General features: G+C 39.7%; 1 protein-coding gene across 1 annotated transcript; it reads right to left on the bottom strand.

Annotated features, from left to right (window-relative positions):
* Window positions 1–804: 804 nt before the first annotated feature.
* CHRNA5 (cholinergic receptor nicotinic alpha 5 subunit) lies at window positions 805–23,276 on the bottom strand. The gene is made up of 6 exons (XM_077774351.1): window positions 23,225–23,276; window positions 12,697–12,848; window positions 7,742–7,786; window positions 6,093–6,202; window positions 4,296–4,340; window positions 805–912 (listed from the first exon to the last, which is right to left on the bottom strand). Exons 1-6 carry the CDS (start codon window positions 23,274–23,276, stop codon window positions 888–890), a joined length of 429 nt encoding a protein of 142 aa, XP_077630477.1. The 3' UTR covers window positions 805–887.
* Window positions 23,277–23,360: the final 84 nt, after the last annotated feature.

The raw sequence follows: 23,360 nt of genomic DNA, 5'->3' as shown, positions 1-23,360 counted from the left end.
GTTTATATAGAAGATGGTTAATTGTGGAAAATGTGGATAAAGGGGTTGAAATTAATGTTAAGATACTAGTGCATCTCCCTAAGAGTTGTCTATTGTGTGATTTTACAATTGAAGGTAAACTACAAAAATAGTTAATACAATAATTGTTCAGTTTAAGCATTTAAGAAATAAAGTAATCCTTAAAGGAATTCCCATTTTTCATTTTTTACAATGTTGGTTATACAAAAGCAGCATCACATTAAATTGTTATCATACCAAGTAGTTAGCTTATTTAATATCACAGTATAATAACATGCTAAAGATTAGCGGTTACTCCGTGGATACAGGCCAGAAAGAAAGAAAAATTTTAAATGTGTACCTTCACCAAATGCAGAAAAAGTCCTGAAATCAGTCTTCAAATACAACACGAATTTTCCAGCACAATCAAAAGACGAGCTTCACCGTTGATTACAAACTGGTACTGTTTGCCAGGATACCAACATTAGGTTCTCACTAGTACGGTTCAGATAATATTTTGCTATTTTCAGATCAAATGTTGAGTTATTACTTCAGTCATGCAGGTAAAATGTACTCATGGGCAATCTATTAAGATAAACCAATAACTGTTAATCTGGTAAAGCTTGCTTCAGATTTTAAACGCAATTTACATTTTCTAATTTTATAGATGCCAAAGACATATGTGCCTTTGGTAACTAAATTTCTACTATGGCCCTACTAAATTCCTACTATGACACTACTATGGAAGAAGGATCACTTATTTGCATCTCCAATATGAACCGGTACTATTATATTCGCCCACTTATAAATAACAGGAACAAAAAGCCCAAGAGATCCAACAATGGAAACCAGAAGAAAAGTCCATAGAAACATCCGATCAAGCACCTGCGCTATGAATTTCCAATCTTCAACCACCTGTTGCAAAAAAAAAAAAAAACATATTAAATACTTAAATTAAAATTGTGTAATTAAGATATTACACACCGAGTCAGAGGCCAGATCACTTTCTGCCTCCCGTTGCTGCCTCACAACGGTAGGTGACCTTGTACTCAGAGCTCAGGGACAGACACTCTCCTGACAATCTAGAACAGAGCGTCCACAAGCTTTGAGAGACACTGCACAGTTGATTAATGTACTTCTTGATTTTTAATATAAGTGACATTTTTAAAAATGTTTTTTATTTATTTCTGAGAGAGAGAGATAAAGAGAGAGACAGCGTGAGCAGGAAAGGGGCAGAGAGAGAGGGAGACACAGAAGTCGAAACAGGCTCCAGGCTCTGAGCTGGCTGTTAGCACAGAGCCCGACACAGGGCTCGAACCCATGAACCGTGAGACCATGACCTGAGCCGAAGTCGGACGCTTACCTGACTGGTGCCCCTACAAGTGACATTTTGGACATACTTTTAATAAAATTAGAATTTATACTACTTGGGTATTTTATAATAAACTAAAAAAATCTCTTTTATTCATATAACATAGTTTTTTCTGTACTTTTTCTTGTCCAGCAGTGCTTGCTTATTTTAATTTTTAAAGAGAATCCAGCCTGAGGTTAATCTCAAGCCAAATTAACAACTGATTCAGAATAACACAGATTAGAGGGTGCCTGGGTAATTCATTCAGTTAAGCGTCCGACCCTTCACTTTGGCTCAGGTCATGATCTCACGGTTCATGAGATCTGACAGGGGAGAGCCTGCTTGGGATTCTCTCTCTCTTTTCCAAAGTAAATAAACTTAAAAAGAAAAAAAGAATAATATGTATTAGCCGTTATCTTCTTTCCACCCCACAATGTGATGTGCACTATTTAGTTTTGGATTCCCCGGGGGCCATTTTAATCTAAGTTCATGAATTCAGATCTGCTGGCTGGACCTCATTTCAACCCCCATTTTGCAGCCTAAGCAGGGAGCTAGCTCAGCATCTCCCAAGTGACCTCAAAGTGAGACAGGCCCCTGAGCACCAGAGGCTTCCCTCACAGGGCCTTCCCTGGCCCTTGCCTTTAGGGAGCACGAGGTCCCCCACAAAAACTCTGCCCCCTCAGCTGTAAGATAATGTGGACTTTAGGTAGCTATAAACACTCTACTGCTTTTCTAAGTTCCCGCCTGAAAATAAATACCATTTACTGGTCCCAGGGGGATGGGCCCTGGCCCTTTTGCACAATACTTTGCAGACATTTATTAATCCAGACATTAATCCAGATCATTTTTTAACTAATATCTATATANCGAACCCACCAACCGCAAGATCACGACCTAAGCGAAAGTCGGACACTTAACCGACTAAGCCACCCAGGCGCCCCACTAATATCTATATTTTTAAGACTCCATTGATAGCTTCAGACCTCATAAACTAATCCTACTACCATGAAATAGACATTTTACAAATCCACAAGCATTTAAGTTTTTTCAGAAATCTATGTTATATGTTCCTTCTGTGAGAACTATAGTTTTATCAGATTTACTTTGTCTGCTTCCCACATCTGCTTGAAATTTTTCCAAAAAAAAAAAAAGTTTAGAAATGGGAATTCATATAATGTAATGGGGACTACTCAAAGTAAATTCAATTATGAAAATACTACTACTAGTCTTAGCTTTAAAAATATCACACAGTAAGGGGTGCCTGAGTGGCTCAGTGGTTAAGTGTAGACTTCAGCTCAGGTCATGACTTCATGGTTCATGGGTTCAAGCCCCACATCAGGCTCTGTGCTGACAGCTCAGAGCCCACTTCAGATCGTCTGATTCCTTCTCTCTCTGTCCCTCCCCCTCTCAAAAATAAACATTTAAAAAATGTTTTAATAAAAATATTACGCAATAGAAATAAAGAATAGTGACAAGATTAAAATTTGACACTTTGAAAGAAAATCTAACATCACGTTAGTAAAATGTATTCATGTTCAATTCTTACATTTTAAAAATTAGCCTTAAATAAGCCAATGAGAGTTATTTTTCTATAATAAAGTTTTAAGCAAATTTTTGGTTTTAAGCAAATTAAGCATATTACTAAGCACTATTTCTAACTTTCACATGAACATTGTGACATATAATATACAACACCCAAGAATATCTTACTGCTTTCAATTTCACTAACATTCTCTTGTAAATAGACAAGAAAAAGACATATTCTAGAAAAAATATCTTGGCTGTATTTATAGAGCCTACATTAGGCTCATTCTTTAAAAAACAAAATAGCTTTTGATAAATTATAATGCCAGTTGTGCCTACAGATTACCACAGAATTCAGAAACAAAGTCACAGAAGATAGAATTAAAACAATCACATCAGAGGCAAAAAAAACAAATGGCAGTATTATTACTCTTTAGAGTAATAACAGTCGGCACAAGATGAAGTTGCTAAAGGGGAATGGAGAGGTGAGATCTACATAGATGCCCATTTGGCAGATGTTTTAACTGAAATTTTGGTAAAGATCTACTGAACAGCGTGTCAGCATTTCTGGCCCTCAATCTCCACTTAGTCTTGAGAATGGAAGCAGACGAGCATTTGTAAACACGTGTCACAGACCTCACGGACGTCATTCTCCTTCATGACGTGTCTTGTAATGTAGCGGATGGAATCAAGCGCAGCTTCCAAGGTGTTTCTAGAAGACTCTGGTCTACTACCGCCCTCAGTTCCCTCCCTCTGAGCGAAATACCTATCTACGTGACTTCTCATGCACAGCAGTTTGGGAAGCTTGTGGAGAAATATCTTGCGGACCCAAGGTGCCATCGCATCGTGTGTTGAGGAAGAACGATGATGGATGTTGATAGCGAAGACAGTCACCATGATTGACAGCGTCACAAAAATCATGGTGAACACCAGATACTCGCCAATCAGAGGTATTACTTTGGAAGACGAGGGTATGATCTCTTCAATAACCAGAAGGAAGACAGTCAGAGAGACCAGGACTGACGTGCAGAGACTGAGCTTCTCACCTTCATTTGAGGGGAGATAGAAGACAAGCACAGTTAAAAATGAGAGCCCAATACAGGGTATAATAAGGAACAAGGTGTAAAACAGAGGCAGACGCTTAATTACAAATGAGTAGGTGACATAAGGGTACCAGCAGGAGCCATCTGTTCTGTTTCCTTTGCTTCCCGTTGCACTCACAATCTCCCATTCTCCATTGTCAAAAAAATCTCTCTTGTCCACATTCTGGTCCTCTAAAATTATATCAACCTGTGATCCATCGTAAGTCCAAGAACCAAATTTCATGGAGCAGTTTTGGAGATCGAATGGGAAAAACGTGACATCTATGGTGCAGGAACTTTTGTAGTTTGCGGGTGGAGTCCAGGTGACAGTGCCATCATACCTGACGACTGCTTTCGTGCTGGCCCCTTCAAAACGTCCATCTGCACTAAAATAAACACACGCACATAACAATGCAGAGACTACACAACACAGGCCTTCATGAGCCTGATATGAAAGAAAGCTGACACCATGGCATGAGATACTTTTTAAATTATTATGCTTGAGATATACCTGCTCAGGTAGGGGGCTCTGTTTTAAGGACATCTTGTGTAAATATCTGACTGTACTAGAACTGAACTCCTTCCACATCTACTCCAGGACTGACAGTTGATCTCTATTTCACAAAATCCTGAGATTTTTGATGCTGAAAGATTTCCCTTTACACACAAAATATAATTAGGCTATTGCAACAATAAAATATTAGCTAGAACCTGAATCCACAGGTCTAGGCTCTCCACACATGCTCTTCGCCTCCATCACAAATACTGGACACTTACTACGGGGGCAGGAAAGAACATGAGCTCTAAGCTGTGCCTCTCAAGTTCTGCTACCATGTGAGCTCCTATACTGGAGAAGTCTGGCAAGAACATAGGATTTCTTTGAAATACTGTCTTTTATCTTAAAACTCGTGTGACTTTTGCACACTACTCTTATACATTCATGTTTATTAAAAAAGTTTTTCAGAGACTGGGGCGCCTGGGTGGTTCAGTCAGTTAAGTGTTGGGCTCTTGATTTCAGCTCAGGTCAGGATCTCCCAATGTGTGAGTTCAAGCCCTGCATCAGGCTCTGCATTGACAGCGCAAATCCTGCTTGGGATTCTTTCTCCGCCCCTGCCCCACTCACATGTGTGTGCTCTTTCTCAATATAAATAAACAAACTTTAAAAAAATGTTTACTGTGACCTAGAGTAAAATGGTACTCTGGGAAGCTGTATCCTACTACCTTATAACTTTGTCCCCTCTTTGCCTATTAAGAAGCATGGAGGGAAAAGTGTTTAAAGAGTAACATTTTTCACATAGCATTTGCTCTGTCTTCATGCCAAATGCTTGACTGCAGATAATACAAAGTGCTTTAGGATAAGTACAAATTCCCAGGATTTGCCCCGGAGTGGTCCTAGAAAAAAATGAAACTCATACCCAGAATTATCCTTTCACCGAGTTAAAAACCATCCTCAAAATACATCTAGGTAGGGTGCCTATAAAGATGAGTTCACTCAACATTCCCCATCATGGGATAATTATAATATAGTATTTAAGCAAAATTGAAGGATGCACATTTGAACATTAAGTATGACTTCGACTATTTTTTAAACACCCCAAAATCTTGAAGGCAAACTGCCAAATATATAGTCTATTAAATAGAAGGATAAATAGGGATGTGATGTGAACCCCACCCTGCCACATGCAAACTGTGTGACCTTGGACAAGGTTATAATGCCCTCACCTGTCAGAAATGCCATTTTAACAGTAGTGTTGGGAATCAAATAAAGCAGAAAGGCACCGCGCACACAGCTAGGCACAGAGTAAGTCCTATGCGTGAGCTCGTGCGCATACCTGCCTCTAATGCTAGAATAATGGGACTGATTATAGGGGACACCCCCCCAATTTCCTTACACCTTTCTGGACTTCTCAAATGTTTTACATGTTTTAGAAATCAAAGAACACTTTTATGATCAGGAAACAATACACCAAAAAAAGGAGAGGACCCAGAGAACATATTTGGAGGTTCACAACAGAACACAAGATCAAGTCTTCTGATTTTAAAGGTAAACAATTTTTGGAAGGAAGAAAAATTGCTAGTGTTTAATATACAAGCATTTTTTTAAAAAACATAAAGTAATATTTAGGAGTGTGACTTACTTATCAAACAAAACAATGTCTGGGGTCCAGAGAGAGTCTGAAGGGACACGTATAATTTTTATTCCACCATAGTCGCCAGGGCGCCATCTTAACTTTACATCTATCCACTCCTGCAAAGACAATGGCATCAGTTTCAATAAATCAATAGTCAAGAGTCGTGAAAACTATACTCTTTATGGCAAGTCCAGAAATTCTAGACATAAAATCATCTCTACTCGGCATAGAGAAAATTCACCTCCAAGTCCTTCTTAAGAGTTAGAGAAGCACAGCCCTGCGCCCTGTGCGGTGGCTCCGGCCCTGGTCCTCCTGACACAGATGCAGACCTGTGGCTGGGGGTGTTCACAGCGCTGCTGGGCACCTCCTGTCCCACCAACTGGCCATGCCCAGGAGCCACAGCCATGGGCATCTAAGGTCTGGGTTTAAGGCAGACATTCTCTTTTCCAGCTGCATTGTAACTGGCTGGACTAGTGCATGCAGGGGAATTGGATTTATTACACGTTCCACATGTAAACACCTTGTCCAAGCTCCACATGGAGACAATTCTATAATCATGTCAAGTTAAGACTTGCACCCCAACAAAAGGATACAGGCCTTGCAGGGTTAGGGTCAGGGGACGGGTAGTGGTATCAAAATAAGGGTCATAAAGAAAGAGCAAAGGGAAGCACACAACAGCAGCTGAAGACATAGGTATGATGGCCTTGAAGAAAAAGCAGTCCTTTCTAAAAAGGAGCTACGGGAGCACCTGGGTGGCTCAGTCGGTACAGTGTCCGACTTTGGCTCAGGTCATGATCTCATGGTTCATGGGTTCGAGCCCCGCGTCGGGCTCTGTGCTGACAGCTTGGAGCCTGGAGCCTGCTTCGGATTCTGTGTCTCCCTCTCTCTCTGACCCTCCCCGGCTCTCTCTCTCTGTCTGTCTCTCTCTCTCAGAAATAAATTAAAAAAATTTTTTTAATTAAAAAATAAAAAGGAGCTACGTATGTAAAAATAATTCATCACCCATTCCCAGACAGCTCCAAGTAAACACCACAATCCTCACAATGGCCTAGATGCTGGCTACACCACTGGCTTCCCACTGCTTCTGTGACCTCATCTACACACCCCTACTCACCTCTACCCACATCAGCCTGTTTGCTCCTCCTTAAACACACCAGGTGCTCTCCGGCCTCAGGCCTTTGCACTTATACATCCCTCTCTGTCTGGATCACTTCTCCGCTAGATATTCACAAGGCTTCTTTCTTCTCCTTCAAGTCTTGCTCAAACATGACCCTCTGAGCAGCGCTTTCCCCAAGCTCCCTATTTAAAAGTACATTCCCCACCCGTCCCGTATCCTCATTCCCAATGTGTTTTTCTCCAAGCTCGTCCACTTCCGAGGTACTGTAACAGCTTACTTATTTCTCTCCCCTGACTCGAACGAAGTTCTTGACAGCAGGACTTCTGTCCATTTTGTTGACTGCTGTTTCCCCAGCGCCCAGAACAGTGTCTGCTGGACAGCAGCCGCCCGGTGCTGCCTGAACGAACCCGAGGACCGCGTCTGCCCTCATCCTTCTCCATCCTGCCGACCCACCGAGACCACACACTCGTGCTTCTCTGTGCTGCTAACCCTGGGGCACCAGTGGCCAGCCAGGTGCCCTTCTGAGTTTTATACACACCTGTTTCAGCCAGACGTTTGTTGTCATTAACTGATTTTTCTCATCCTATAAAACAAAAATTTAAATAAGGCAGATTATTTCAAGTACAGAAACAATAATTCTATAAATAAGAATTTTCACAGTTTTATACAAACATTCCTGTTCATATAGTACCTACATCCTGTTCATTGATGCAGCTCTCTGGAAAGGCAGTATCATTTTTCCAGCCTAATTTCACATTACCCCTTTCCAGATGCTCTGAATTTCAGCTAAACTGCCCTGCAGCACACCACTGGAGTTAGATTTAACATTCACACACTCCACTACTCTACATCCTCAAGTCTAAGACACAATCTAAGAAACAAGCACATACGTTAGTTTATGTACTTAGCACTAAGAAAGGAAAAGGCTGACAATGAATTTTAAGTTGCCACTAATTATAATACACATCTTGATTTCAGAAGTGCTGAAGTGTGGAGAAGTGCGCACATTAGAATGAGATGCGCGGTCTCTGTGCCTTCCTGCAGGGCTGTAACTGGTAGTTCCATTCTCCGCTGAGGCACAGACGTGACTCTCTGAGGGGCGGCTATGTAGGAAAAGAATACTGGGGTCACTGTCCTGAGTGGCAGCTTCATAAGCTTTCACAGCCTGCTTTTCTAGAAAGCTGGGGTCTTTGATATTTGCTACTTACACCTTGCTGCCATTATATCTTTGCTAAGACCAGTTTTTCACTGAATTCTCAAGGCCTAATTAAAGAGACATCTCTTCCAGGACATTTTACTGAAGTATCATGGAGCCTACTGGACCAGTACATCATCGTGACGACCAAGCACAAGTACACCGTGGGCAGGACAGGCCCACAGAAGGCTGAGGCAATCCCCACAGCCGGGGAGAGGGGACAGAGGGTTAAATGGCTCATTCCAAAATACACGAGTGGTCTAAGAGAAAGGAGGGAGGCAGAAGGAAGCACCTCCCTTGAGACAAAGACATCTGTGATGTCCCTACATGGGAACAATTACTAGGAAATACTGCATGGCCATCGCTCTTACACTGTGGTTCCGAAGAGCAATTGTCCTGGAGTAAAACACTGGAGCTGAAAAGGACCTGTAGATTTCACCCGCTGCAAACCATTCACTCTGCAATTATAGAAACTAGACCAATGAGGCAACTTGCCTAAAATCACACCACAATCGGTGGCAGAACTGATGTCAGAACTCAAAGCTCCTGAGTTTACGCTCTGTGCCACCAGTCCTACTGTCTACCCCAAAGGCACACACCATCCAGAGAAAGCTGCTCTCTGCATCAGAATATTCCCAGTAGGCCTGAGTTCTAAACAGAGGCTTTAACAGTTAGGAAAGTTCTGGTATACTTACCACCTGTGACACTGTAAGGTAATAGGACATTTTTGAGAAGCTAATGAAAATCATAGACCTCTTCCCCCAGAAAAATGTGAACACACATAAATTGTGCACTATGGGCTAGGACATAGTCAATACCCAGTATCCTCAACAGGAACACAGATACAAGAAGAGTACCTAAGTTCACCACTGGCCCCAGATGTGGGAGTTAGCCACTGCCTTAGGGGATACAGCCTAACGTAAGGTCACCCAGGGACCTCCCAAGCACCTTTAATGTGCTCAGCACAATGCAGGATGCAAGGAAACGAAACAAAACCTAGGAGGAAGGCCAAGCGCAAGCCTGCACCCAGGAGGGCGAGGCACACGAACAGAGACGTGCCCCCGCGGAAGTAGAGCAGAAAAGCGTTAGGGGTAAGAGTTTTTTAACCTGACCATAAAACCAGCACCTAACAAGCAAGCCAACGTGGAAATTTGAGAGAGAGAGAGCTCGAACACGTAGGAAATAAAGCAGGAATCTGAGCGAACTTTGAGGAGGAGCCACCAGACATGACTACAAGCCTGAGGGGAAAGAGCTTAGCGGTTAAAGGGACATAAAGCCTCGATTCTCAAGGTCCAGGTCCCTTGGCTCCTCTCCCTCCACGCTTGTCCTCTTTTTCTCTCATGGTCACTGACCTTACATGTTCTGGGCTCTTCTCACAGGAAGCAGCCCGTCCCCGACTTCTCTGCTGGGCTCACCCTTCCTTCCACCACCTTCTATGAATGTTCCTCAGAGATAAACTTGCCTGCTTTCCCTGCTCGCTTTAAAACTCTTCCGTCCAATGTTTTCAATGCTCAGCCCTGGGTCAGGGTCTCCACACTGACAGCCTCAGCCTCCTCTCTGCCCGCAGAGCCGGCACGGACTTCCCCAGGGCCTCAGGAATGTAGCACAATCACCTGCCATCACAGCGGAGCATCATCTCCTCAGCAAGTGGGCGCATCTTCCAGATCCATCACCCTCCCGTTCCAACTACTCAGGCTTCAAAACCGGACACCTCCCTCCATGTTCAGTGGTCACATCCTGCTCCAGCTTCTGCCTGGTCTTTGAACTCGCCTCCGAAGCTCCTCATCTCTTGCACTTCTCAAAACATGCATTTGACTGTCCTACGGCTCTTCCTAAAGCACTGCTTTGACCACATCTGTTGCCTGTCACATCTGTCATTCACTCAGCACCTGCCCTGTGCCAGGCACCACGCCTGGGACAGACGCGAGGGATGAAGCATGGCCGCTCTGAGGGTGCCACGCTGGAGCGCACAGGTGCCAGCGGTGCAAAGGGCTACGTGAACAGGGGAACTGTGTTAGGAACTCTGGAAAGATTCACAAAGCATCAGACAAATAAATTTGGCCTTGAAAGATAAGTGACTTTTTCCAAGAAGTAAAACTCTCCAATTGAAAAATGGCAGGAGAGACAGCACAGTGCAGGCCCCTCCACCGCCCATCAGACCATCCCGGGGAGTGGCCTCCAACAGGGACCTTTTGATCTGAACAGCTGAACAGAAAGGCTCTGTATCACTCTTCAGCCTAGATCGTACTGCTCCTTGCTTCTCTCCTCTCCGTGTGTCTGAGTCCCGACAAGGCCAGCTGGAGGGCCTCTGCCTGCATTCTTTAATGACCTAAATAATCAAGATCTGAGTCCCCAAATTTTTGTGGTATCACAGTTTAGGACTGCAATGTCCTATAGTCACTACACTCACTTGCTGATGGTCCCGACTAGAAAGACAGGTCTTTGAGACCAAGCCCCACTCATCTCACTACTTCCCTATTTGTACTTATATTGAAAATCTCCTAGCAGAGGGCAAAGGACACAACACAGTCCATATTCACTGATCTTTCTGGAGGCAATTAAGGTCATATCATTAACACACTAGACTTTTAAAAGTGTATATCCTTTGGGGCGCCTGGCTGGCTCCTTGGTCAGAGCAGGTGACTCCAAGCCTCATGGGCATGAAGCTTACTTTAAAAACAAAAAAAGGAGAGGGCACTTGGGTGGCTCAGTCGGTTAACCATCCGACTTCAGCTCAGGTCATGAAATCACGGTTCGTGGGTTCCAGCCCCGTGTCGGGCTCTGTGCTGACAGCTCAGAGCCTGGAGCTGCTTCAGATTCTGTGTCTCCCTCTCTCCCTGGCCCTCCCCTGTTTGTGCTCTGTTGATCTCTCTCTCAAAAATAAACATGAGAAAAAAAAGGAGAAATTTAGATATTTGTGTACAAATATACTCATGATTGTCATTTATATTAGGAAATACTGGGAATTAACTTCTGCCAAGAGAATATTTAAATAAATTATAAATGGAAAATCATATAGCCATTAAAATTATATTTGAAGATTACATAATGATATAGGGAAATGTTCTTCCTGTAACAACAGACAGGAGGGAAAATGAGCACTGAGTAATACATAGAAGTGTGAAATCACTATATGTTGTACACCTGAACTAACACTGTATGTTAACAAACTGGAATTAAAATTTTTTAATTTGGGGGAAAAAAACCAAAGGGAAAAAATTCTTAATTACGTCTAAATTAGTATTCCAATTTTAAAGTATACACGCAAAGAAAAAACTGGCAAGAAAAACAGCAGAATGTTCATTGGTCGTCTCTGGGTGGTAGAATTATAGTCGATTTTTATTTCCTTATTTGTATTTGTTTGCACTTTCCAAATTCTCTGCAAAAATTATGCATTGCTTCTCAAGTTAGAAAATAAAGACATGCCTAAAATGTTATTGTACAACCTCTCTCTCTCTCTCTCTCTCTCTCTCTCACACACACACACACACACTCTGTTTTGGGAACACAGCAGGGAAATAACTATTGATTGACATAATCAGAACAAGAAGAAACTAACTTAAATATCAGCATTAACTTTTTAGTTTGAATAGAAAGGATCTCTTGACAGTCAGAACAAGTTACAAGGGAAATAATACTCCCTGGTGGACGTCATAGGGGAAAATCTCTTGTACAGTTTAAGTATGATATTGAAACAATGATCTGCTGAGATGCTTTTTGGTCCTAAAAATCTACAACTCTACTCTTGAACTTTTTCTCTTTAACATGTTGATTTTTAACATATCTTTAAACAAATTTAAGAAGAAACTTCCATATAAAATGTTTAATACCTTTGAGCTTATTAAAAATAGACATTATTTGAGGCACCTGGATGGCCCAGTCGGTTGAATATCCTACTTCAGCTCAGTTCATGATTTCATGGTTCATGGGTTTGAGCCCCACATCAGGCTTTGAGCTGACAGTGCAGAGCCTGCTTGGGATTCTGTGTCTCCCTCTCTCTCTGCCCCTCCCCCACTTGTGTGGGCATGCATGGACACTCTTTCTCAAAAATACATAAATATTTTTTTAATGTTTTTAATCGACCTATTACCAAAGATTTCTAAACTATACAGTGTTATATAAAAAGTGTATTCCTATGTCTATTGAGTAATAACTATCTTTCCCTGCTGAGTTCCTTTAGGAAAATGACTATGTCTCATTTTCCTTTGTAAGCCAGGCCTCCCAACACAGCGCTGGGACACCCACAATGCTCTCAGGAAGCCTGATGAAATTGAGTGTGTAATGATATGCACACCTACCACATCCACTAATTGAGATATTGCAAGGCCAAACTTTATTTTTATTTTGTCTTTCAGGTATTCCACAGGACGAACCCATCTTTCGTAGTCTTGAAATAAATCCTTAAACAAACTATCTTCATGTTTTGCAACACAGGATGGTTCAGCTAATCCTGCATAACAAATTTTTGAAAGTTAGTGTATTAACTTCTCTCCCACCAAATACTTTTACTTTAAAAAACATTTGGCTTTATCAGTGAACCAAACTATTATTTAGGCTACTAATGGAGCTCTTAAAATAAAATATTAATACAAATCTTTATGATCAATAAAGGACACTGTAGTTCAGATATATTTCTTAGTTAAATCAGATTACTCACATGGAAATACACTGAGTTCCTTAGGAAACATTCAGTACTTAATAAAGAGTATTTTAACAAAAGTTTTTAAGCTTTTAAATAAGTTACTGGGGCTAGGGAGGGGTTGCTTGCCATAAAATTCTAAACCTAGGAAACAGATATGTTTCAGTAAAGTTCATTTATCAACTGTAAATATAAAGTACATAAGCTTTAATTTACATGATTTTAATATACAAACATATAAATGTTGAATGAATTATTCAGACTTGTCATACCTTTGTTTGCTATACATTTGTATAAAATTACCTTAGGACCTAACACTTAATAAAAAGAGAGAAAAACAATATTTTTAAAATTTTAGATGCCACAGCCAAAGACTGGTTAGATTTATGGGTCACAATTATGTTTAGACTTCTATGGAGCTTAGTCAAGCATCTCTAAAGAAATGAGAGTTTTCAGTATTGAATGGATTGGAGTCTCTGTTAGAGATACGTGAAATGTGTGAAATCCAAGCATGACATTGACTCAAGACTCATGATTTTACAAAGAAAAAACATTTACTTGAGAACCAAAATGTCACTGGCTTATTTATCATTAAGTCCACATAAAGGGATTTCTAGCTCATGATGGTCCTTCCCCAACCTCAACAAAATGGTCTAACAGAGAATTAGCATTTTCACAAAATCTTCTCTCTTTATTCTAACAGACCATGTTTTCTGGTGGAGCTATCAAAGAGTATCTCATCCCCCAGCCAGAGGAAATGCTTTTCCTGTCAGACCACTGCATCTTTCTTCATCAAGAGTACAGTTAATTCCACAAGAGCTTATGTCTTGCTCCCCTGAGCAATTTAGGATACTTGATTTAATCCCTAAATACCATAGATTTTCCCACCATGCCTCCCACAAAAGACCCCTTATGTTAAAATGCAGAACATTGGTGGGGCGCCTGGGTGGCTCAGTTGATTAAGCATCCAATTTTGACTCAGGTCATGATCTCACGGTTTGTGGGTTCGAGCCCTGCGTCGGGCTCTGTGCTGACAGCTCGGAGCCTGGAGCTTACTTCAGATTCTGTGTATGTGTCTCTCTCTCTGCCCCTACTCTGCTCGTGCTCTGCCTCTGTCTCTCAAAAATGAATAAACGTTAAAAATTTTTTCAGAAAATGCACAGCGTTGGAGAGATTTCAATTCAACTAGAATACTATATACTGGAGAGTCATTCTTTTTACTGTTCAAAAGCCATTAATTTTAGAGCTTCATGTTAAAATAGCATTACTGGGGGACCTGGCTGGCTCAGTGGGTACAGCATGTGACTCTTGATCTTGGGGTTCTAAGTTCAAGCCCCACATTGGATGTAGAGCCTACTTAAAATTAAAAAAAACTTTTTTTACATGAAGTAGCATTACTGAAACATTTCTCCTTTCCTAATCCTGTTTAAAAACTTTATGGCCTCTGAAAAAAAAAAAAAACCTCTGAAACACCAAAAATTTGAGGGTTTTTTGGAGGATAAAAATAGCAAATAAAATGTATTTTAATAGCACCTAAGAACCTTTTGCCTTAAGGAAAAAGATACTAGCTTGAATGGCCACCTCAAATCTTCTTTGGAAGAAAGTAGGTTGGATATAAATAAATTGATAAATTAATCCCAACATTCTACAAATGATAACCCTTAAGATACTGCCTTGTAAATATCTTCTTAGTACATCCAATATTAGAAATATCATTTTTTAACATAATTTTACACAAATGGCAGATACTAATCAATGTCTGTGGTATTTTAGCACAAAACCTTAATCATGCATTCGACTCTTAGAAAATTTTCAGCTGGTTCTAAATGTTTTAGGTTTATGCTGCTCATGAAACTCAGAATGTTAAAAAGGAAAAGAGCCAATGCATTCTCTTCACTTCAGAACAAGGATCTATGTTGCTGGTCAGCAACACCAGGACTACAGAGCTGGTTAATGACAGGAGCTGTGAAGGCACCCAGGGCTTCCCTCCACCTGTTGCTCTTCCACCCTAACATTTTCCACCTTGTGACAACTCTGTAAAAGTGCTTAATTAGTGCTACACTCTCTGAGACCTCCAGCGCATACTAATTTTTGCTCATTCAACAAATATTTATTGGACGTGTGCCTCATATCAGGCACTATGCCAAGTATTAGGATCACATGGATAAACAAAGACGGTATCTACAGTCCAGTAGGAAAGAATGACAAAGTACACACGACACTGCATATATGCTAAAGTCCATAGTAACTGAATCAGGAGCCTCGGTGGCTCAGTCGGTTAAGGATCCAACTTCTGGTTTCAGCTCAGGTCATGATCTCACAGTACATGCTTGGAATTCTCTCTCCACTCTCTCTTTGCCCCTCCCCCACTCACCCTCTCTGTCTCTTAAAATAAACTTCAAATTTTTTTAAAAAAAGAAATGAATCAAAAAGAAATATTCTTTTTTAAAAGTTATTTTGAATAGTTAACATTTGCTCATTCTACTCAAAATAAATGATTTAAATCAATTACTTTCGACCTCGGTTCCTTGGAATTCCAAGACATTTACTTTTTTAAAAAAATTTTAATGTTTATTTATACTTGAGAGACAGAGAGAGAGACAGAGCATGAGTGGGGAGGGGCAGAGAGAGAGGGAGACACAGAGTCTGAAGCAGGCTCCAGGCTCTGAACTGTCAGCACAGAACCCAAGGCAGGCCTTGAACTCACGAACTCAGATCATGACCTGAGCCAAAGTCAAATGCTTAACCAACTGAGCCATCCAGGTGCCCCCCAGGGCATTTATTTTTCATACTTTTTTTCATACTATTTTTGATCAAGATTGTATGCTATTTAACATATTCTATGTTGTTTTCCAATTATATCACATAAGTCTTGGATCTCCAAAGAAACCAATGTCCTAAAAGATAGAAATCATTTCTATACTTTAGCATTTCTAACAGCCCTAAGTATAATGCTGATCACAATAGTTCCCTTAATACATTTTAGTTTTCCTTCCCTTACTGACTTAAAAAGAGAGAACTAGGAGAAAATATTTGCAAATCATGTATCTGATAAGAGACATATATCTAGAATACATAAAGAACCATTACAAATCAATAATAAAAAGACCAAGTAACTCAATTTTAAAATGAGTAAGGGATAAACAGCAATGTAAAAGAGTTTTTTGACAGCATTTGGGTTTTGCCAGTCAATTTATTTTAGACATTGTAAAATATGTATAGAAGTTTTTCATTCTGGTGTTAAATGGTACCTTCCCTGATGACTGACATTGGACATCTTTCATGTGCTTTTTGACCCTTCTCATACCTCATTTTGCAAAGTGTCTGTTAAAATATTTTGTTCATTTTTACTGGGTTGATGATAAGGGGGTCTTAAATGATACTTACATATTCTGTATGTAGTCATTAATTAGATATATTTATTGCAAATATTTTCTTCCATTGGTGGCTTGTCCTCTTATTTTTTGAACGTGTCTCTTCTAGAACAGAATTATTTAATTTTTATGGAGACTAATCAATTTATTCTTTTTTAATCTACAAGATATTTGCCTATCCTAAGGAAATGAAGATTTTTCTCCTGTGTTCCCTTATGTTTCCTATAATGTTTTATACTTTATCCTTTGTGTTGGACTATGATCTATTTATAATTAAAATTTGTGTATGGTATAATGTAAGAGTCAATGTTCTTTTCCTTTGTTTATGAATGTACATTTCTTTAAACATTGTTTTAAACTATTCTTTCTCTAATAAATTCCATTAAATTTCTCATGGAAATATTAGTAAAAATCATTCATTTGTCTATGCACATGTCTATTTTCTTCTGTTGAGTTGACCTAGCTTGTCTTTAAGCCAAAACCACAGTATCTTTCTTACTGTACTTAATAGTAAATCTTCAAATCATATAATGTAAATTCTCTTAACCTTGATCTTTTATTTTAAAATTGTTTTTGCCATTTTAGGTCCTTTGTAGTTTAATATAAACTTTAGGATCAGTTTGTTAATTTCTATTAAAAAAATCTTTCTGGAATTTTGTTTGTGGTCTATAAACATATAGAGCATAACTGGGAGAATTTACAGCTTCACTATCTACATTCTCCAATTCATCAACATCATATATCTTTCTTTTAATTAAATTTTTCTTTTTTTCCTTAGCAATGATTTTAGTTTTTATTGTACGATTCCTGAATGTTTTGTTGAATTCAAATTAAAATGTTATACTGTTGATACTATTAACAAAAAAAAAAATGAGTAAGGGATCTGAATAGACATTTCTCCAAAAAAGAACTGCCAATAAGTATCTGAAAAGATATTCAACACCTTTACCATGAGAAAAGTGCAACTCAAAGCTACCATTTCACACTCGCTAGGAAGGCTACAGTCAAACACAGAGATAGCAAGAAGTATTGAAAAGGGTGGGGAGACACTGGAATGCTCATACATTCCTGATGGGAATGTAAAATGGTGCAATCACTTTCGAAAATATTTGGCAGTTCCTTAAAAGTTATATCCAGGGTCACAATTGACTTTGCAATTCCATTCCTGGTACATACCCAAGAGGAATGAAAATAGCTGTCCACACAGAACTTGTACCTGAGTGTTCACAGAAGCACTATTCCTAATAGCCAAAAAGTGGAAACAATTCAAATGTCTATCAAGTGATAAATAGATAAAATGTGGAATATCCAATGGAATATTAATTTTCCATTAAAATTAGTGAATTAATGATACATGATTCAGATGAACTTTTTAAGTATTTTAAGTATTATGCTAAGTAAAAGAAGTCAGTCACAAAGACTATATATTCTGTTATATTATATTATATTATTCCATTTACATGAACTATCCAGAATAGGCAAATCTACAGATACAGAAAAGTAGATTGTTGATTGCTTAGGAGAAGGATGGTTTGAGGGACGAGGGAGATAAAAATGTTCAAATATCAATTTTGGTGACAGTCACAATAGCCTGAATATACTAAAAATCATTGAATCATGCACTTTAAACAGGTGAATTAAAGGGTATGGGAATTACATATGGATAATGTTGTTACTAAAAAGAGAACCTCACAGTGCCTTGGTGGCTCAACCAGTTAAGCAGCGTATTCTTGATTTTGGCTCATGTTGTGATCTCATGGTTTGAGAGTTCAAGCCCCCATGCTGGGCTCTGCGCTGACAGTGCAGAACTTGCTTGGATTCTCTCTCTCTGCCCTTTCCCCACTTGTGCTCTATCTAAATAAATAAACTTCTAAAATTAAAAATAAATAAAAAGAGAACCTCTTTATGACTGAACTATGACTAAGAAATACATGTACAATACAACAATGAATCACATTTGAGAAAATGTAACAAACAATACAGATATAACCTTCAGAAAAACTTTATTTTAATGGTCACCCCACAAGTTTTCCTTTGCAAATAATAAAAATAAAACCAAATGTGCAATGCTACTGCACTTATTTTCTCTATTTCTTTGTAATGTCTTATACCATTCCTAGTAATAGTCTATTTTTTTTTTAATTAAAACTTTATTCCTCTAAGCAAACACTGGTGAATTCTACCAAACATTCAAAGAAGAATTAATACCAACCCTTCTCAAATTCTTTCAAAATACAAAAGAAGAATACACACTTTCAAATTCATTTTCCCAGGCAAGCATTACCTTGATACCAAAATCAGACAAGGACTGCACAGAAAAGCAAATCCAATCCAGTCCAAAGGCTAATATCCCTGATAAACACATGCACAATAATCCTCAACAAAATATATTACCAAACTGAATCAACAGCACATGAAAAGGATCATACATTATGAATGGTGGGATGTATGCTAGGGATACTTGGGATTCTCTCTCTCTCTTTCTCTCTCTCTCTCTGCCCCTTCCCCACTCTCTCTGCCCTTCCCATGCTAGTGTGCGCTCGCTCGCGCACACTCTCTCTCTCCCAATTAATAACTAAGTTTTTAAAAATTTATTTTTAAAAAAATTCTGGAAGAAAACACAAGGCAAAAGCTTCATGACACTGGACTTTGTGATGATTTCTTCGTTATGACAACAAAAGCACAAGCAACAAAAACAAAAATAGACAAATGGGAACACCTCTAACTCAAAGATATGTGTACATCAGTGGGGGGTAAGACTGATAGTGCTCAAGGGTACAAACTTGTAACAAGCAGTGAATAAGCCACTGAGATCCAAAGTAAGATATGACACATATAGACAATAATACTGTACAGTAATTGTGTCATGTGACAAATATTGCTACAATGGCAATCATATTACAACATATAAATGTATCATGCTGTACATGTACACAGTAACATGCTGTACATCCTCAATTTGTACAATGTTATATATCAAATTCATTCAATTAAAATAAATACCTTTTTTAAATTTTAAAAATAAAAGTACATCAAAGGACATAATCAACAGAGTGAAAAGGCAACCTATGGAATGGGAGAAAATATTTGCAAATCATGCATCCAATAAAGGGTTAATATCTAGAATACAGAAAAAACTCCCACAATCAACAACCAAAAAAAAAAAGAAACACAAAAAATCCAATTTAAAGATGGGTGAATAGACATTTGAACAGACATTTCTCTGAAGATGACATTAAAATGGTGAACAAGGGGTGCCTGAGTGGCTCAGTCTGTAACATGTCCAACTTCAGCTCAGGTCTCACGGTTCGTGGGTCCCAGCCCCGCATTGGGCTCTGTGCTGACAGCTCAGAGCCTGAAGCCTGCTTCAGATTCTGTGTCTTCCTCTCTCTCTGCCCCTTCCCCTCTCTCAAAAATAAACATTACAAATTTTTTAAATGATGAACAAGCATGTGAACAGGTGTTCAACATCACTGATCATTAGAGAAATGCAAGTTAAAATCATAAGGTATTACCTCATACCCATTAGGATGGCTATCAAAAAAGAAAAGAAAAGAAAAGAAAAAAGAAAAGAAAAGAAAAGAAAAGAAAAGAAAAGAAAAGAAAAGAAAAGAAAAGAAATGAAAACATGTGTGGGAGAGAACTGGAGAAGCTGGAGCCCCAGGACCCTGTTAGCTAGTGGGAAAGTGAAATGCTGCGACAATGTGGAAAACAGTATGGAGTTTTCTCAAAAAATTAAAAAAAGAATTACAATATCATCCAAAAATTCCACTTGGGCATATATCCCAAAGAACTGAAAACCAGACCTTGAAGAGATAACTTGCACACCTGTGTGCACAGCAGCACTATTCACAATAGCCAAGAGATGAAAGCCACCCTAATGTCCATCTGCAGATGGACAGAATGTGGGACACACACACAATGGAATATCATTCAGCCTTAAAAAGGAAGGAAATTCTGACACCTGCTATAACGTGGATGAATCTTGAGCACATGATGCTCAGTGAAACAGGCCAGTCACAAAAAGACAAATACTGCATCATTCTACCTATATGAGATATCTAAAGTAGTCACACACAAAGTAGAATCTGGTAACCGAGGACAAGGAGCAGGGGAAATGAAGGCTTTTTGTCAGTAGGAACAGAGCTTCCATTCTGCAGGATGAAAGCTTCTGGAGAGCCGTGGCACAATACTGTGAGAACACTTACCACACATGACTGAACCATATACTTAAAAAATGGTTATGATGGCAAATCTTATGCTACATGGGTTTTATTCTTTACAACTAAATACTTTTTTAAAAACTCTAATTGAAACTATCACTTGCACAAAAGACATCTAAAACTTCAAATTAAAAAAAAAGTTTGCAATTAGTCGCATCAAATAAAAAACTGACAAAGCACAACAAAAGGCTTATGTGTATTTCCATGAGGTACTGCTACAGGTAAAAAGGTACAGAAAAGACTTTTGTAAAATAATCAGTGACTAAAAGCTACCTAGCTCTATGAGTATACATGCCTGAAAAAAAGGAAGGAGACAGAAGAGGTGGGGAGGGGAGCATACAAACAAGGAAGGGGAAATAATGTACTAAATTAAAAAAAATAATTCTCAAGTAGTCACTCTTCAGATAAACTACAAATTTCTTAAACTTTCCCACACCTTAATATGTGCTCAGCACATAAGCAAAGTGCTAATTTTAGGTAAATTTTAGAAATCAGTTATTAGGATAAAAGTGAAATGACATGGCAATGAGAAAGAATGAAATCTGGCCATGTGTAGCAACATGGATGGATCTTGAGGGTGTTATGCTGAGCGAAATAAGTCGGGCAGAGAAGGACATATACCATATGTTTGCACGTATAGGGGGATTAGGAGGAACCTAGCGGAGGACCANTGGGTGTTACATGGAAACCAACTTGACAATAAACTATTTAAAAAAAGTGAAATGGCATTTTTACTTAAGAACTGGACCTTAGTAATGACCTGAATGGCACCTTCTTCTCGCACACCCAGCTTTATAATGGTAGCTTGTGCCATAGGTCAGGCCTCTGGTTAATGAATATCCTTTCATACTTTTCATTTCTACCGAGCAAGAAAATTCTAACTCATAACTACAGGGTATCAGGAACAGAAGCAAATGGTGATAGATACGGAAATTCAACTGCCGTCCCTGAAGAGTACTCTGAGCCCTGCATGACACTTAGATGGGCTGTCATCCCAGCGCCCCCGCAGCCCAGGGCCCGCACACTCAGATGCCGGCACGCACCCTCTCACTCTCTCCTCCACCTCCTTGGTCTTTCCCTCCTCTCAGCAAGGGAATTATTTTCTCCGATCAAGGAGCAGCTTTGTTCTGATGAGTAGGGAAGGGGTTAACGGTACGCAGGGATAGACAAGGGACCCCGGGGAGGGGAGGCTGGCTGCATCTGCGGGTGGGACGCTGCAGGGCAGCAGGTTTGGGGGAAGAAAACAGAAACGACAAATTTCACAGACCTGCCTGTGCTGGGTGCCGTGAACAGTCTCATAAACTGTTCTCCAGTTCCTGATACGGTCCCAATAAAAAGCCAGGGATAAAAACCCTTGGCATCAACCCAGTGGGGACCCCTGTCACTCTCAGAGCTTTGTGCTATCGCTCAATAAACTCTGCCACTTTGCTCACTCTCTGCTGTCCCGAGATTCATTCCGTGACCCTGCTGTCACATCCTGCTTTGTCTCAAGTATGAGCACGGTACTGCCTCACTTGAGCAGAGCGGGGGAAGGGCCAAAGCGTAAAACCAAGAAACAAAAAACAAGACAAAAAAACCAAAACAAAACAAAAACAAAAAGCAAAAAAACAGGAACACCATAAAAGGGGCATTAATATTTCAAAAATATTATCTGGTCACACTGATTTCCTCAAAACTAAAAATCACCTTTTGCCCCTCCAATACCCAGCTCTACCAATTCAAGAGACGGCTGGATCAGCGAGCTATTGCTACTTCCAACGTCTGAAATCAGAAAAACTGCTTTGTTAGTATCAGGAAGGAACGACTCTCTCAAATCCCCCAAGTTTAAGAACTGATGTGTATACTTTCCCCTGGAGAACTGGGGAAAAGCAGAGGTTTACACACAGTGCCTGTCTTGTCCTTCAGCAGCTGACGATTTGGTGCCTGTGATTTGACCTTATTTTCAGTTCCTTATTGTCTCCAACACTGGGTCAAAATCAGGAAACAGTGTGCCGTTTCCACCAGCTGTTACCCTAACCCTAACCCTAACCCTAACTCGCGCTGCGTGGACAGGCATCCTGGCGCAACCACTGATTCACACAGTGGTGCCCTTCCCTGCTGCCCACACAGCTGGTCTCAACACTTTTCCAGGCTACACCAGAGATCACAAACAATCCTAACTAAATTCAAAATCTCTTATTCTAGGAGCTCTCTCTTACTGATAAAAATAAAATGCTGTCAGGCCCATCTCCTTCGTGGACCGTGAACAAGCCAGAAGGTGATTCACGCTCTACATTAGTGGTTTTGTCTAACCAAAAAGCAAAAAACTAGAACACACACACACGTGACAGTAATAGTTCTCCCCTACGGCATGCTAATATGATATCCAGCATGTCACTTAATAGACGGATTCTGTCATTAGTCTCTTCCGCTTTCTTTTAAAGCAGAGTAACTTGGTACCTGGGTTTATGAACTTCTTACCTACAGCAGGCCTTATTTCTACTTTGAATGATGTCTCCAGGATACTGGTCTCTCCTCTGACTTTAGTAACAAAATTCATCAATTTTGTACTATAAAGTGTTCCAATTATTCAAGAAAAGAATTGGTTTACCAGAGTAGTCGCTGTCTTTCACAAATGTCACAAATGCTTTCTGGGCTGCCATTATTCCACAAAGTTTCACAATAAAATAACCCTGGGGTACTCGGGAATAGATTACTGATACGGTTAAGTCTGATTTTCAGATAAT

The sequence above is a fragment of the Crocuta crocuta genome, unplaced genomic scaffold (assembly GCF_008692635.1).
Source record: "Crocuta crocuta isolate KB4526 unplaced genomic scaffold, BGI_CrCroc_1.0 scaffold7, whole genome shotgun sequence".
In the NCBI taxonomy this organism is placed as follows: Eukaryota; Metazoa; Chordata; class Mammalia; order Carnivora; family Hyaenidae; genus Crocuta; species Crocuta crocuta.
This window is presented reverse-complemented; position numbering and strand designations above follow the sequence as displayed.